At 38.0% G+C, this 18,387-nt stretch overlaps 1 protein-coding gene across 7 annotated transcripts in view; it reads right to left on the minus strand.

The window, feature by feature from the left end:
• The window catches only part of DCLK1 (doublecortin like kinase 1), a 354,676-nt gene that overhangs the window by 65,045 nt on the left and 271,244 nt on the right, over nt 1-18,387 (minus strand). For 5 of the 7 annotated variants that reach the window (XM_019039829.4, XM_055360707.2, XM_004054370.4 and 2 more), the window contains 2 exons: nt 5,172-5,256; nt 2,117-2,225 (listed from right to left, as the gene is read on the minus strand). In XM_019039829.4, coding sequence (XP_018895374.1) covers nt 2,117-2,225; nt 5,172-5,256 — 194 coding nt within the window. Of the gene's footprint in view, nt 1-2,116; nt 2,226-5,171; nt 5,257-11,954; nt 16,816-18,387 lie in introns of those variants that run through there. The other 2 variants (XM_055360709.2, XM_004054371.4) reach the window with 1 other exon arrangement.

Raw genomic sequence — 18,387 nt, forward strand, 5'->3', positions numbered from 1 at the left:
CCAAGATGTGAACTCATGCAAAACAAGCACAATCCAAGTTAGAAAGAAACAAATTGATTCTGGATGGAGAAATGGGAAATTTCTATTGTGAGAAGGCCAGTCCTGTTGGACCAAGACACCAGCCCAATCCAAGAACTAGCTAGGAGAAACAGCACATGCCACCATGTCAGACTTAACAGATGATAGATGCTGGCAAATCACCAGACACCCCACAGCTCAGGGGCATGGCAATCTGCTAGAAATGGGGTTTTCTGCTACAGTAGAAATAAAGCCAAAAAAAGCCAGATTTACTATCAGTAAAAGCATCAATGAAATATAAAATTATATAAGCACACATTTATTTGCATGCATGCTTCTATCCATTACCATAGGAATGGCTTTCCCAAATTAATTAGTCTTATTTGTACAGGGCCAAAGGGAACATGTGTGATTTTGGCTCAGCTAAGCCAGAGTCTTATGGGAGGCTCCTTATTAGTGGAGTAGAGTGGTTAAAAGTGTGGTTTTTGGAGCTGGGCTCGGACCTATGTCTTGCTAAGTACTTCTTACCTGACTGACCTTGGGCGCTTAACGTGTCCATGTTTTCTATCTATAACGTGGAGACAACAATACTGATATTATGAAAGTATTGTGTTAATTAAATGAAATGTCATAAATTAAGGACTTTGTAGATAGTTTATGCTCAGCAAAATGAGGTTGCTCCTGCTTTGGGAGGTGTGAGGCCCAGGAATGCAATGGACATTTCCCATGTTTGGCACAAATGTGCCAAATGGCCAAGCTTCGTGGAGAGGTGGGGGAATGAGAGGGAGAGAGGAGAACGGTGGCCTGGCAGCATCAACTCACAGATTTTTCAAGCTCCCTATGACTCGTGCCCCTCCTGGATGCACAGTGGCTGCTCAGCTGGGTCTCTGTCCCTGTTGGGAATATCCTAGCCTTGCTGACATGTTGGAGTAGAACAAGGTTTGAGATCCTCTGCACAAAAGTCGATAAGGAGGACTCTGCCACCTGAGCTAGGGAAGCATCTTCCAAAGAGCCGCAAGGGGTGCCAGGAGCACATAAGTGACTACTGGCCAAATGAAGAACCCTCATGAGATGTGGGGCCCTGTAGAGACTGCCAGCTCTGATATGGCAGGAACCTGTGCTTCTAAATCAAAGCCTGTAGAGGAGGCAAGGTCTAGATCTTCCAGGCCAAAGCCTTCTCATCTGTCTTCTCTCCTCAGTCGTCCTCTCTGAGTGGAGCTTAGGAGCGTGATTCTCGGAGGATTAAGAATGGGCAGGGTGTCCAGCCCCACTGCAGGCAAAGAAAGGTGACAGGGAATTGTGTACACCCCAGGCCAGCCCCCAGAAAGCCAGAGGACACAATCCCTCAAGGAATGAGGCAAGTTCCCCCAACTTTGCAGTATTCTGCCCGCCAGCCCTGAGGAGAAGCTGCTGGCTGACCAGCTCCCCTAAAGCAAGCAGCTGCTCAGGAAAAGAAACCCAAATCTGATACCGACTGGAGGGCTTGAGGCCCCCGTAGCTGGGTTGTAACTTTATCAGTTGTCACTTTTCCGTCTAGTAGCCACCAGCTAACGTCCTCCATTAGGTATCTAGAACCTCAGGATAAACCCTTCCCTTTGGCCCACAGAGTACCGGGTTCATTCATTTTAATACGTCTTAATGTATTAAATACCACTTCTGTTGGGGTCAATACATATGCATTTTAAAGCTTTTCAAGATGATTGTGTATGTATTTCATCCTATGCTAGTATGCATTACAGACATAAACTCTCACAAGAACTTTCTGACCTCTACAAAATGTCATAAAAAGTGTGTGAGAAAAACTATTCAAAATGGTTTTTAACAACAATAAAAAGGCTTACCTGAAAGAGCTGGCAACGTCTCTCTGAGTACATTTAAAAAAATCAAAGTCTTTAATTTATAGATTGTCCCCAGGTATCACTACATTTTTCAAATCTGTTGTTAGATGGGTCTTTTTTTGCAAAAAATTCTTTTGCATTTGGGGTTGAGACATTAACTTATTCCATATGTGCCACAGACTGGAAATAGAGACACAATCTTGGAAAACATAACGCCAAATGTAACCTTTAAGGTTTGATGCAAATGATATCCTTCTCACCTTTCTACACATTCCTTGACAACAGCAAAATTTCCATCTCCTATTGTTCTTCCGACTTTATATCGTTCTGTTATTGTAGCTGGAATCTGGAAGCCTTCCTCTGACACTTCTGAAAGAATCATTAATACTTTTTTATTGGTTGAAAAGGGAACACAGATGTTGCACAAGGAAACATTTAAAAGTATCATCTAATTGACTGGAACGGATTCAGAATCAATATGTCATTCTCTGTACAGTGAGGCAACTGCCTCCCCACCCTTGCTGACATTGTATATACTCAACAGTTTTTACTAAGACAAATGATAAAATAAAAAGAAACGTAAGGGGTCCACTCCCACCTATATAAGAGAAACTTGAGTTTTCTGATGCCGTAGGGATTCTCAGGAGGAAGCTTTGCTCCTTTTACTTCATGCCAATTTGATCAATAGTGTTTACTGAATACCCACTGTGTACAGAAAAATAGCATTCCCATGTATGGCGCAGGAGGCAACCGCAGTTCGCAAGGGACTCTGGGCTGCTTGACACTGTACAAGCATGAAAATTGCCTGCTGTTTGGACACTTAGTTTTACTACATCCTGAAATGGAAATCTCCGTAAAATTCCTCATGAACTAAGCACTGATGGCCACCCATCCTCGGTATCAATGAGTAGACTTTAGACAAATGTTCTCACCAGCAATCTGCATAGCAGATGTTGAGTTAAAACTACAATATCTATTATGTCTGTGAATGGAACAGTTTTGTAGTTTCAATTATGTTAGTGCCACTAACACAACACATTTTCCCCCTGAAAATGCATTTTGAAATATTTTACAAATGCCTAATAATGCTTTAAATATCTAAGGCCATAAAACTAAATAAGCCACAGTTAGGTCACGTAAATATACTGAATAACCTTTAACATCTTAAGGGTGTAAAAAGTCTTTTATAGCTGGGCTCTAAAATGTACATGTTTTAAAGTGATAAATCCCAGCTCTCCCTCAGGCAACCTGAATGCAAAATGTGATGGAACCCTGGTGTGTTTTCTAAATGCACTCCTCTTCCGACCTTTCGTCATAAACTGAGACTAAACATCTCTCCTCAAAATAAAACTTTAGGTGGTGAATGGGCTTTCTTAGTAGTTTTTGTATTCACGCTTGCTCTGTATTGTTGGAGACTCAGACTCATAATCATCAGATATCTGCATGAGGGCCTTTCTTCTCGATTTATGATGATGCTCAGTTGGCATCAATCTGAATTCTAGAGGGGATGAAATTTCTGGAAAGTGTTGAACAAATGTAGGACATTTGCTGCTGCTACTTTTGTCCTTGGCATTGGTACAGCCTCTTCACCCCTTTATAGGTGACATTTCCCTCTTACGCTGCTAGAAGCCATCTAGGTGGTCTCTAGAATAAAGTGAGGGCTGCAGCCAATCCCCCTAACTCCATCTCACCCCTCTAAAGAAGCCACAATTTTGCCTCTGTTTGAAGGACTCAGCCAGGGGAGTTTTGTCTACTGCAAAGCACCCAAATTTACAAAACAGCTCCCAGATGACACAATCTTAAGGCTCTTTACTATGTGGCTAAGAAAGGAACCCTCCTTGGCTGTTGGGTACAAGTGTGACCCTGCAGGTGGGAAATGGAAGAAGGTACTTCCATTCTACCTTCTGGTGGGAGCATTCACTGAGACACCCATTCAAAGCATGTGGCTTGGGATTTTTTTCCTTGACTAGTCATAAAAGGTACCTTTTCTCACTTTTGGTTAAGAAGGCTAAGCCAGGCTGGGTGTGGTGGCTCATGCCTGTGATCCTAGCATTTTGGGAGGCCGAGGCAGGTGGATCACTTGAGACCAGGAGTTTGAGACCAGCCTGCCCAAGATGGAAAAATCCCATTTCTACTAAAAATACAAAAACTAGCTGGGCATGGTGGCAGATGCCTGTAATCCCAGCTACTCAGGAGGCTGAGGCAGGAGAATTGCTTGAACCTGGGAGGTGGAGGTTGCAGTGAGCTGAGATAGTGTCATTGCATTCTAGCCTGAGAGACAGAGCGAGACTCCATCTCAAAAAAAAAAAAAAAAAGAAAAGAAAAAAAAGGCTTAGCCAAAGGCTTAAATCAAGAACCATTTCATTTCATTCAAAGAATACAAAACACTTTGGAACAAAAGAGACTTCTAGGTGGCTGAATTTCATATTTCTGGAAATACAAAAAATTCTGATGTTGCATTGTAGTCAGAAAATAATTATACTGTAAATCACATATTTCACTTAATATAATAAAAGCACTTCCCAAAGGGTACTTTTTTCGGAAAAAAAATTAAATCATATTATTTAAAACAAGTAAGATAAGCGGATTCCTTAACAGTGGTTTGATGGTATCACTTTTATCTTTTCCAAATACTTCCCCACAGTTGATTTGAACCTGGTAACAGCCTTCAGGAAGGAAATAGGTGTGATTCACAATCTCCATTTCATAGGAGAGGAAGTAAGACGCAGAGAGTTGAAAATGCTTGTTCAAAACAATCCAGTGAGTTAGTGAAAAAGTCATTCCTGGAATCCTGATCATTTGACCACATCACAGACATTCTGCAGTGAATTAGCTCAAGGATATTTTTGCAATTTCCACCAATTTTTGTAAAACCATATTTCATGTATTGAATTCACTTAATTTAGAGTACATCTGTGAGACTACAACAGTCAAAAGAATAAATTGTCTTTAAATTTGGCCTTTGTTCACTTAAAGTAACGCTAAAAGTGAACAGAGTTTGGGAAAACAAAAGCAGCCACGATCCCAGCGATCCCCTCTTATTTCCAAAGCAGGCAATAGCTGGCCTTCTTAGGATACATATGCCCTCAGAGGATGGGAAATGTCTCCGAAATCGGCCAACTTCCCCTTCCCATTCTCACGGAGCAGATACCAATCCCTGGTGGGCACCATATTCAACCCTATCCCCTTGTGATTGACCCTCAGGAGCTGCTCAGCCTTGTCCATGTCATTCCGCTTGAGAAGCCACAGTTTCTTGGAGTAAATTTAGCCAACCCATCCTCTGCCTCCTCAGATACCAAGTCCCAAGCTCATCACCTTCTCCAGGGCCGTCGTTCTCATCCATCGAGCTGCAGACTTTGGTGGACGCAAGTGACGTAGAGGAGCCGCCATGCTGAGAGCTCTGTAGGGGAACAGAAACCGGTAATTCAAAAACCGGGTCAGAATGCCTGAGTTTCCAGGGACCATGCCCAGCCCAGAATCTCAGGAGAAAACTTTGCCCATGCTAGGGAGGATTTGATCTTAACACTTGGAAAAAGACGCCTTCAGCATATTCAACTGGGGCCACATCTCCCTCTCTCCCTATTAACCGAGAATAGACTGTGATAACAGGATCAAGCTGGTTATTGTGAACTTGAATGTTCCGTGACTTCTTATTCCTTTTGCTCAAAATCAGGGTCCTTTAGCTCGCTGTTTGGGTTTGGCAGAGTTCAGGCATCTCACCTCACTCTTCCACAGTCTATCGGCAAATGGCCCTCAAATGTGGCACCATTCTGATCCCATCCACTATTTTTTCTATTTTTCTGACAGAAAACATTTCTCTTCAGTTTGTTTTATAAAATATCCTTAAAAAAATTAAATGCTCCACCTTACCACAACTTTAGGAGAAAGGTTAAATAAAGAGTGGGGTTGTCATTTCCATCTTGAGATCAAAACATAAGCACTGAGTAGGTTATTGGTTTGTTAAATGTTACATAATAAGTCTGAAGTAAAGACAACAATAAAAGCCTAGGCCTTGTAATTTTGTTTGATTTTGACCCAAGATCCATGAAAGCAAACAGGGTAACAACTGTATGAGAGAGCTCAGAGGAAAAAACAGTACCAAATATTTAATATTATGATTGGCTACGAGGCAGTACTTTAACAATGAATGTTTCCATCTCTGCATCTATTTCCTGAGAAAACAATTTGCACATTTCAATGCTATTTCTAAATAGTGAACACAGCTTGTCCTAAAAGATCTTCCTTCTGTTTCCCTGGGTTTATCCACTTGGTTGGCCTGATGGGAGCAGGAGGCGGTGAGGGGGCGGGCGGCATTGGCTCATGGTGCCGGCTGTCTGTGGAGCAGAGAGAAGGGAAAGAGCATCTGTAGTTGAATTAATAATGAAGAGGTGGCGAGAAGCAAAGCTGACCTATTTTTCCTCTGCTTACCTGTTTCCCTTCAACCTCCTCCCCAACCCATTCAGCCTTAAAGTATGTACAAAGTAGGAGGAAAGAGGTTTGATGTAATTTCATTATGGTCTACAGTATCCTGCATAGGAGATTCAAAGATTTTAGTTTTCATTAAAAAGATTAATAGAGTTGGGGAAATGCTGCCTAAGTCACTGCAGAGCCATCTAAGTCAAACATCACAGAACGTTTTCCTGGGTGTGACTAAGATGAGCATGTCCCATTGGTCAGGTTCATCAAAGCTCACAGTTGACACCATTGGGATGAAAGTTAAAGTAATAGCAATAGTACACCTGCTTTTCTACAGAACAGGCTAAAAGTTGAGAGATGACCCTTGTATACCCCTGAATACTACACAGTTTGTGTAATGTGCCCATTATTTTCCAATACTATAAAAATCCCCCCTCAGTAAGCCTGGTGACTTGAGCTGTTTTTCTATCTTTTGTAACCAACAGCACACATTTGTCATATGTCGGGCTACAAAAACGGATTGAGATTGTCACCTTGACACAGAGTTTTTCTTAGTGTGACACTATGTACCCATAACCCACTCTGTGGAAGGGACTATAAATGTAGGAGCTTCTAAGCCACCCTCTGCTGACTTTTATGGATGGACATCTTTTTGTGAAAACCTTGTGTTTATAATATTGCAGTATGAGGCTGACACAAGGCAGATTTATTATGTCATAACCGAAGAAAATAAACATAACCACATTTGAGGGGAAGGTGTGTGTTTTCCAGAACAGTGAGATCCTTCATCCTCTGGGTCATTGTTTTTGCTGCAGACATAATGGTGTTCCAAACAGAAAAGCACTAAGTAAATGTCTACAATGTAGACCTTCTCTTCTGGGCTTTCTGGACCTTGAATTTCTTCCAGCAGCAGCACAAATGGTATTTCATAATGGAGACACATGGTGTGGTTTAGGCTGGCAGGTGCTGCCTTGTCACGTGGTGTTTTAAATTTAGAATACAAAGACATATTCTTTCACCAAATTAATAGAGCAGTAGCATGTTTCCTAGCAAAGATGTTCACAATTTAGACACTCAGTCCCAAAAGCTTGTTCTTTTAGTAAGAACATCAGGTACTCGATACAGAGCTCTGACCCGTAGTATATGAAAACATCTTTTAAACTGTAACATTCTATAAACTTGTGGGCTATTATTCACTCAACCGCCTTATCAACTAATGAATTGGATTTAACAGTGCCACCAAATGGCTGATCCCTGAGTGCTTCTCACAATGCCAGCTGGGTTTTCTCTGCTTTCTGAACAAAAATCTCTCAAGGATTTTAGGCTCTGGTAGAAGAAAAAAAAGTAGGGTTAACACAAGTTTGCTTATGTTTATAACTGCTTATTTTCAATGTTACAACTGTGTTTTTGTGTTTCTGAAAATGTATCCCAAGTCATTTCAAATTTTCTGCTGCTTGAGAGTAACAGATGATGGGCAGTCAAGAGAAAAATGTACTTACGGACATACAGAGTTCTCTGAAAATGGAAAGCTTTCATTTTATTTATTATGCTCAAAGAGAGTAAAATAAATGTATTAAACTTCTAATAGTATTATCTCTTTTTTCCCAAAGAAGTAAGATAGTTAATACTAAATACTTTTCCAAGATGGTGACCATTTGCTGATTCAAAGAGTTTGGGGGACTGGGATGGACCTTAAATATTACCTATTCTGCCCCACTTCCATTCAGAGACCAAATACCCCCTACAGAAATCCCAGTGGGTGGTCAGATGGCCTCTGTCCAAATACTTCTAGTACTGAACATACTACTTCCTGAGGCAGCCCTTCATCATTAACAGGAGGCAAAATAAAGGAAGTTCTCCTGCTAAAAATACAAAAAAAAATTAGCCAGGCGTGGTGGTGGGTGTCTGTAGTCCCAGCTCCTCGAGAGGCTGAGGCAGGAGAATGGCGTGAATCCAGGAGGCGGAGCTTGCAGTGAGCCGAGATCACGCCACTGCACTCCAGCCTGGGCGACTGAGTGAGACTCCATCTCAAAAAAAAAAAAAAAAAAAAAGGAAGTTCTTCTGTAAGTTATGTTGAAATTATGTCCCTCTATGTTTTCCATTTATTGGTCCTATCTCTGATTTCTAGAGTTGCCCAGTACAGGTCTAATCCACTTTTCACATGACAGTGCTTTTAGGTGTTTGAAAATAGCTACTGGTCTCCATCTGTGTCTTTCAAGCACTTTGGGAGGCTGAGGCAGGAGGCTTGCTTGAGCTCATAAATTCAAGACCACCCTGGGCAACATAGTGAAACTCTGTCTCTCCAAAAACAAAAAAAAACCTGGTGCTTGAAAGTGAATGCAATATTCTGGGTGTGCTCTGACTAGCACAAAGCAGAGAAGGATAGGGTTTTCTTTCTCATGAATAGAATATTAATTCACTTCAAGATCTTATTGGCTTACGTGGATGAGGCCATAGCATTTCACCTTTACAATGAGCCCACAGCTATGTCATGTCTCCCTGGTGTGTGTTTGAAAGGTTGTCCTGGGCCAAGTCCAGGACTTCACATTTCCTCACGTTAAATGTCATCTTTATTACATTAATATCCTTCCAGTCTGTTATCTTTTAGATTCTGATCTGGTCTCCTAATGTTTTTGCTCTGTCTCCCAGTTGAAGCCATTTCAGTAATCAGGATGGCTCTTTGGGTAATCCACCAATTCTTCACTAAACCACCTAAATAGACTAACTTAGACCCTGCTGGAACATTTCTATTATTATCCATAAGTCCAACGAAAGGATTTCGAACATAGTAAAGGCAAAATGTGTAAGTGCTTGCTCTTTAGAATTAACTTAATGAGATTAACCAGCCTTTGTTTACAACCAACGGACGCTGAAAAGCCCACCTATATTTTTTCATTGCTTGTAAATGAAATCAATTTACCTTTTTGGTTTTTCTGAGCAGATAAACCATTTTATAGTCCACATGCCAACAAGATTTTATGTTTGCTTCAATTCGCTAATTCCAAGGCATCTGGGTGTACAGTACAAAACGTACAGTTATTTTAGAATTTAGGGCAATTAGCCGCTCTGAGAGATGTTGTGACATTTGAAATGTCATCACCCCCAAGCAGATTTAATGGGAACCATTTGGGCAGGTTGCTGGCACCTGGATGCTTTTATGGCACACCTTCATAAAAGCACTGCCCTAAGTAAGAACACACCCTAAGTGTAGCTATTGAACTTGGGATCATATAACAGATGGAGAACATATCACACTTTTTGAAGTAAGTGAGAAAGCTGACATAACAACCCTAACCACATTTTATCAAGATGTATCTGATGACTGTGTAGTGGAAAAGAGTTCACTTTAAATGGTGTGAGTTACTCTTGCCATTTGTATTAATGTTGTCACTCAGCTGGGGTCCATGCTGCATAAAGGTTTTGAAAATATCCAATTAAGAGAATTGATCTAATCAAGGTAGAAAAATCTCACCACACAACTTTAGCTTTGGCTGGATAATTGCACCATTTCCACTCCACATTTTATCTTGGCATACAATTATTACCTTACTGAGTTGATACTGATTTGAAAAATGGTTAAAAATATTTAGAAATCAAGTTATCACTGTCATATGATTTCTGAATCAATCTTATAAAGGAAACACAAGCAATACATTTTTAACAAACTCAAACAGTTGTCTTGGTGATCTTGACTTTAGATCCACAGAAGCTCTAAAGATAATCTCTAACAAAATTAAATAATAATCTTGGTGTAGAGAGCTTGAAACCCACAGAATTCTATATGATACAGAAAAGCCATACATTTATTTATTTCCCAACTGGGTACAGAACAATAAGTTGAAGGCATCACTCTGCAATTACTAATAAGGCTCCACTATTTGAAACAAGGCACAAAGGAACTGCTTTTTCCAAATTCCTTTGTCTGCAATCTTCATAGTAGTACGTTCAGCCTAAATAAAGTTTATGGCACAGATAAGCATGAGCATAAGTAAGAATGAATACTGAAAAATGTAAAATGTTATCATAAAGATTTGGATAATTTTTTCAAAAGACTAGAAAACAGTTACTCATGAAGTTGGTTTACTGAAAGGAGGAGAAAACGCGAATGGAAACAGTGGTGTTATGGCTATGTTAGTGAAACCACGAGAGCCAAGATTTCAAAGACAAATGCACTTAGTTACAACTAGATCTGTACCGTTTGTTGTATTGGGTAGTTTTTCTGGCCTCAATTGTCCAATCACTATATTCATGCAAGCCAAGATCTATAAACTGATAATCTGAACCATTTGTCCCAAGGAGACTTGTGTCATTGGGTAGTCACAAGCCTCCTCTCATTGAATTACACCCTTCATGAAATCGTAGTTTGGAAGCAGCTCAGGAAGTCATCCACTGTATTTCCTCTGGATAGAATAATTCCCTCCATGATTTACTCCTCAAATGGGATTTCCAACCTGTAATGAAGGGAGCTCGCTAGTCTTCTAGGCACCTGCTACATTTTATGTTAAACTCTGGTTGTATTAAGATAAGAAACTGTAACTACAATTTGAAATTTTTATAAATTTGGAAACATTCCTTCCAATGATTATTGCTATGGACACGGATTATATTTTGCTGTGATCATTGCTGTGGACATTTATCATGGAAATAACAAAGAGAACCAATTAAAGTGAATGTAATTCGAAGATTAAAGTAAAACTAGTAAAAATGTTAGATTTAAAACCGGAATTTGGAACTTAAATGGTAATTGCAATATAAAATATTTTTTCGTCTGGGTACAGTGGCTCACACCTGTAATCCCAGCACTTTGGGAGGCTGAGGTCAGGAGTTCGAGAACAGCCTGGCCAACATGGCGAAACCCTGTCTCTACTAAAAATACAAAAATTAGCCGCATGAGGTGGTACACACCTGTAATTCTAGCTACTCAGGAGGCTGGGGCACAAGAACCACTTAAACCCAGAAGGCGGAGGTTGCAGTGAGCCAAGATCACACCACTGCACTCCAGCCTCAGCAACAGAGCAAGACTCTGTCTCAGAAAAATATGTATATATTTTCTCTAGCTTGGTCAGCAGAATTTCCTATCCTCTTTAACATCCTTTTCTATCCTTTTGGAAATGGAATATATTATGATTTTCGTTCTGAGTTAGAGTCAAGTATTTTATTATCATTATTTTAATTAACTTTATTTTTAAAACTATATATTTATCCAGTGATTTTAAAAGAAATAGCTTGTATAAATACACACACAGACATGCTCATATACACATGCATATTTTTTCCCCTGCAAATTAGATCACCTTGGGAAAAATGCCTTCAAGCCTAGGACACCATTAGTGGTTTTAAAACTGCATGTTAATTTCTTCTCCTCAATGAGTTATCAATATGTCTGACAAATTCCTCCTTTAAGGCAACCCTGAAAGGAAGGTAGAGTCCTGATTTTAATGCAACTACCTGAAACAGAATTCTTCATCAAATAATCTTATTTTGTTATTACTGTCAGCATTTTATACTTTAGACGTTATGTGGTACCATTCTGCAGTCTCTCAAATATCACTCGTTGATGCTAATTACAACAGAAGAATGCCATACACGTGATTGTGAAGGTCACCCTTATCCCACACATGGTCATTTCAATTTCAGTGTCTACTTATCAAATTTTCTGAAAGAAACTCACTGAACAACATAGGCAGTTTTTCCTGTTTATTATATAGTTATTCTAAGGTGGTAAGTGTCACAAAGTTAACTTCAAGAGGAATAACATGGTCCAGTGTGAAACACAAGGTACAACATTTTACAATGAAACCACAGCACAAAGTAACTGAACTTTCAAAATTGGGTAGTTCAATGAAACATTTTGTCAACCCTTAGCTCTATAAAGCTCTGCTGATGGACTTAGTTGATAGATTTAAAAAATATATTGCTGTGTCAAATGTTTTAACACAAAATGTTTTTTTTAAAGAGAATACATATCCAATCAACTGAAACTGTGAGCAGAAAGTATGTAACCTCTTTATAAAAATGTTATCCAAATTTACAACATTCATAATATATTTCAAAGTAAAGAGTTCTTAGAAAAAATAAACTCAATTCCTTGCTTACTGATGAGTATCAACTCCTCAAAAACACATCACAGAAAGTTAACTTTCATACTTCTTTGCCTATAACTTTTAGATATCTACTACCCTGGCTTCAAAAACATTTTGTGGCCATATATAATACGAACACTCATGTATTACATGCATCATTTATACTATCTTGGAATTTATCCATAATCTACTAAAATGAACCACATTTTAAAGACATCATATGTCATGCACCCTTAAAAATTATAGTGAGGGCCTCTGATTTCCTCTTTTTTCCACATGCATAACAGGCACAAAATTACAAATATTTTTCAACTGACAGTACAACACACTATATCAGGCAATTGGTATATTGAATTCAGTATATCTCTATTTTTCACACTACGCCTCTGTGCAATATTTCAATCAAAGACAGTTGTCACTAACATGCACAAATAGAGATGCTAGCAAGGTTAATGCAAATATGCATAAATGAGCAAATGTATGCATATATAGTAAATTCATTTGATTAACATTTTCAAGTGTGTATATATTTATGTAAATATATACACACATACAGCAAGTATATTCAAAATTGGTCAACAGTTTAGAGTTTTGAAAGAACATACAGAATCACCTTACAGGTTATCTGGCTTTGTTATTAAACTTACTTCATATCAAATATACTCTGGATTTTCTTCTATTTATGTTCCAACATTATACTTGACAATCTGCAACTGTATCAATGTTTCATTTTTTTAGCGTATAGTGATTGACAACCACTACAAGCCATCCATACACACACAATAGAAAAAAAATCATAGTATTCGATCTTGTTAATAATTGAAAACAAAGATATATCAATATAAACATTAATGTTACTTATATTTAATAGTTAACACAATATTGGATTTAGCTGAATTTCAATTTTTTTATAAATTAGTATGTCTGAATATTTTGAACCATTTGCCATACCAGTTGAGCAAACTGCTTTTTAATTTAAACATGCCCCAACTAATATGTCACAGAGTAACACTTTATTACATGAAGATTTTATGTATAATTCCACAAGAGCCAGTAACTTACAAGGCTGTATCACAAATACTATACTTTACTATTGATGGTTTATACACATACACAGATACTTACAGAAGCATACCCACATACACACCAAGCCTGGCAAATTTACATAAACACCCAAACACCTGTATAGATATATGGCCACATATGAAAAATTTAGCAGTCCAAGAATTAAAATATGTGGAATTTTCAGGAATATTATTCTATATCTTCATTCACTTTCATTAAGAAATCTGACTTGTACACTTCATTGTTTTTAAGCAAAAAAAAGAAAGAAAGAAAGAAAGAAAAAGAGCCCAATCACGTATAGATCTTCAGGGCATGTGTTGGAAATTCCCTGGCTGGTTATGTAGGGTATATATATATAGTACATTAGCGCTGGTTCAAATGGTTTTAGAAAATGTTTTTTGGGTTCTTAATATTTAGATGAGCCAATATATGTGCACAGGGATGTATACAGATGAGAACCTGACACTTCTTAAAATTCTATGGCAGTATAGAAACTGCCTAGATTTTTCCCCCTGCCTAGTTGATTAAACAAGACGAAAACACACCATGTGGCTTTCAGAACTATAGTCTTTTGAGTTCACACTGAACTTCATACTTTATATATTTTTAACTTTTGCACTTCTAAAATGCTGAAAGCAGGGAAATATTCCTAATATCTTTTTCTACAATGTCTACATCTAAGAAAAAAGTGAGTGCAAGTGAAAAAGTATCGAACTTTGAACTACAGCACGATGTCTTCAGAGCGCATTTAAGGATTATCATTAGGACAAAACTGCATGGCTTTTGCTGAAGCATTCCCTGCTCAGTAGAACAATTTAAAAATTCATTGCTGAATTTTTTTTATGAAGAATTCTATAAGTAACTCAATCATAAGTGCCTATAAATCACCAATTCTGTTCCACCAATGAACTGAAAACTTCTGGTTTGTTGCTAAGAAATTTTTATTTCTGCTTTAGTTTAATAGAATTATGTTTTGCATAAAAAGAGATCTCAAAGACTATAAATGGTGTGCTGTTTCAATCTCTGAGGGACTTTACTTTCAAGAAGTAAATGATATATATAGCCCCTGAACAGTCCTTTAATAGAAGTCATATGTTCAAGAGATTAAATGCTGTGGAAAGCACTTCCCTTGGAACTGCTTGAATGGAAAGTTGGCCATGATATCTATCGGCAATTAGTACAAGTCCAGTTTCTTTTTGCCCTGTCTAAACAAAGCCATGGGCTCTATATCAATTGGCAATATCTACCACTTAGAACAAATAGCATTTATTGGACCTTTCTAGCAGTAGTTGTCCATAAGATTGACAGGGCAGGGAAGTTAAAATTATTGGAATTTATTTTTGTTCTGGACCATCTGACCCCACCAGATTTAAAGTAACTGTTCCACTGCTTTCTTTGTATTTTTGGCAGTTTAGTCAAATACATACTAATCTTTTATGGACCCAACTGTATTAAGTAATGCATTTTACAAAGACATAACTAAAACAGACACCAGCATAGGCAACCTTACAGATGTTTACTGTTTCAGCTACAATAAAGCAGCCTTTTGATCTCAGCAGGAGTCTCTGGTCATTTCTATTGGAAACAGTTTTAAAACCTGAAGTCTGGAACAGGTATTATTATGAACTGTTCTTTCAAGATGGAATGGTTCAGTTTGCAGCTCTTGAATAACCTGCCAGAGAAGTGTCTTTCTCTCCAACAGACAGCATAATGAGGCACTAATTATTATAGGGCTAAGTTTTCAAATGCTGTTAGATTGCCTGGACGTTTTTTCTTCTTCCTCTTCTTTTGGTTGGAATATTTTATTCACTTGTAAAGTGAGATGGTAACATATGTAACTATAAACCAGATGGTAAAATTTGCTAGTTGAACAATTTATCAGGGAGATAAATCAACAACATTTAAAACAGCGTGTGACAACTGAATTTCTCTCCATCTTGAATAAAACATTTAAAAATTGTTTTCAAGTAAAATTTGAAAAAAAAATCATGTGAAAGCCTCCAAATGGCATCAAACATTTTTAATGTATCACCTACTGAGATATGTCAAGCCTGGAGAATATCAAAACCATGCTTCACAAGTCTTAAACTGTTAGTGTTTGAACTAGTAAAAGTAAATGAGCACTAGGATATGGCTTAAATACAATAGACCATACACATTAAATTAATTTTTAACATTCAGACTTTAAAATCATTATTTTATGTTTAAGCAAAGCCGACTATAATTTTTAAAATAGAGGTCTAGAAGAGCAGAATTAGTAGGTTAATGTTTAACAATGGGTTATAATCATAGACTTAATTGGTTTAACACAAAAGGAGTTTTGCATATGAAAATTTCCAAAACACCAGCAAGATTGAGAATTTTTCAGAGTGGAGATTTGGATACTTCTGGGCCTGATTTATACAGCACCATTTAAGTGAATTTTGCTTTTCAAATGGATTTCTTGGAAAAAGTCCAGACACAATTTTTTTTAGGTCTGTATGAAAAAAAAAAAAAAATCCCAGCTTTAGTTTTTACACATTTAAAAAATTATGTATATGATTGTAAGAAAAAATTATACAATCTATAGCAATGCCATTGGCCAAGTTCTTCATATTGGCATATAGCTTAAGCTAAATTTATACTGTTTCTAATAAAATAACTTTAAAAAATAAAATTTCCTTGACAACAAAAACAAGGCAAGTTCCTAAAGCCTAACTTTAGAGTCTTTATGAGATGTGTCGTTGTCATAATTTTTCTTTTTCTCTCGGATGTACTAACCCACAAAACAGTAAGTAGCTTTTTCTACTATCTAGGGAGAAAAAAAATCTACCCAAGCGTTTTTATTATTTTGTAATAAAAGTACCTCTAAAAACCAAGCAATTCAAATTTTAAAAACAATATAACCTTTAGAAAAAATATGCCTGCTAGTGCCATTTTAATATGCTTTACAGAAAGTACAGAAAAATTATATCTCTATGTCTACTTATAATTAAGAAGAAAACTCCATCTACAGAAATTCTGGCTCTATATTGCCACACGGTTAGTGTGTTCTTGTACTCAATATTGGGTCCGTGTATGAAATTCATCTAGAGCCAGGCCCTGTACAAAAATCTCAGCATTTTGTGTTCAGACTCTCCCCAGTCAAATCCATGTGGGAGATATTTTTAAAAATCTCTCAATTTCAAGGTTGAACATCACGAAAACAAAATGCATACATATTTACTTTTGGATGATTTGGTCTTTTATCATTTCAAGGTATGCAAAACTCTTTTGTGTATTTTGCTGTTAGACTTTTGCTTCGGAAATGTGAAACCTTCACCCAATCACAAACCATATACATTGCTCCATTGTTTCTTTTACACTGAGTCTCCTACTGAATCCAAGTCATCCGAAGAGAGGGGGCGGTACAGGTCCTGCAAGATGAAGGGCAGTATAGATTTGTTTACTCGGCTTTCTTGGGTGCCCTGTGGCTCTCGTGAGAGCAACACTGAATGGGCATCCCCAGTTTCTACTATTATTAGACCTTTTCAAGTCACCAACTTGGATTAGGAGGAAAGATAATAATAGAGAAACCATCTAAATAAACAAAATGGTGCTGGTTTCGCCTTATTGGCAAGAAAATGCCTCTTGGTCTACTCATAATCTTTTGCCTTCCTTGATGCCGGTTGAGTTGCATAGCCCTTGAGGTCTGTAAAGGTCAACTCCACTACTATGTGACTAGGCAATGCTTCCTTGACCATTTCCTTCCCATTCTTGGTAGAAAAGGAACGTGCTTACCTCACAATAAAATAATTTATCAGGAGGCCCAAATGGCGTTCAGCAAATTCTGGTCCCAGAGCAGCAACTCAAATGTTGTAGTTGCATGTGGCATAAAACCCAAGAAAGCATTGCTTTCTCAAAATATTATGTTTGGATGACAGAAAGCGTGTCAAATTAACCCACCTCACCCCAAATCCCTTCCCAATGTTCTTTCCCTGTTCTCCAACCGACCACTCACTCATCACCTCGTCTCTCCTTTCCTACCTCCCCTTCCTGCTACTAGATCTCGGTTGGTAGCCAGGCAACCAGCTCAGATCTGCAGGGAGCGTCTAGAGTTGGCTTTTCTCTGGTTTTGTACCACCCACTCCTCACATCATCTGACTGATCAGATAATCCACAAAAGTCAGTGATGTGGGAGTATAATGGGGAGCTTCATTCAGCCTACATAACACAACACATTTCTTACTGATGGATTAAGAAATGGGACCAAAAAAAGTTCATGAGTGGGAAAAGAGTCTCCAGGCTCTGCTTCTGTGACCAGTCAAATGCCTGTAGACAGCAACTTAAATAACTCTGCTTCGGAAAAATAGGTTACTTGGTACATTGCCACGAATATGCTTATGAAGAGAAATGTCTGGCATGCAGGTTCTTCATTGTATAAGAGTATTCCAAAATGTCAAAAGAGGTAACATAAAATGTGATTTTAACAGAAGAAAAAAAGCTGATCAAATTTTGTAATTAATATAAGTAAAAACTAGATTTTCTTATTTGTAAAGAAACCAGTCAAATGTCTCAACCTTCCTTTTGAGAAAACAGCTCATGTTCCTGTATTTTAAAATGGGGGCAAGGCGCGCGTGTGTGCATGTGTGTGTATGTGTGTGTGTGTGTGTGTGTGTGTGTGTGTGTGTGTTGGGGTGGGGGCAATCAACTCATTTTCTTGGCCATGTTGCTAGGCAACACAGAAGGAAAAAATAGAAGTAGCTACTGTTTTCCAATCTGCAGTAAAAAGAGTTAATTTATTCTTTGAAGTGTCTTCTTTTAGCACATGCCATCTTTCACTTATTTCAGTATTTCCTGCATAGGAGTATAGCCAATCATTTGAGAAGACCATTAACCAAATTTGAAACAGGATCAGTTTTTAGGGATCTTCTAGGCCCATTTTAACTGGGAGGGATTATTTGATGCAGTTGCCTATATGCCAAGATGAAAGCTCCTCTGGCTAAAGC

Source organism: Gorilla gorilla, chromosome 14 (assembly GCF_029281585.2).
Source record: "Gorilla gorilla gorilla isolate KB3781 chromosome 14, NHGRI_mGorGor1-v2.1_pri, whole genome shotgun sequence".
Taxonomy (NCBI): domain Eukaryota; kingdom Metazoa; phylum Chordata; class Mammalia; order Primates; family Hominidae; genus Gorilla; species Gorilla gorilla.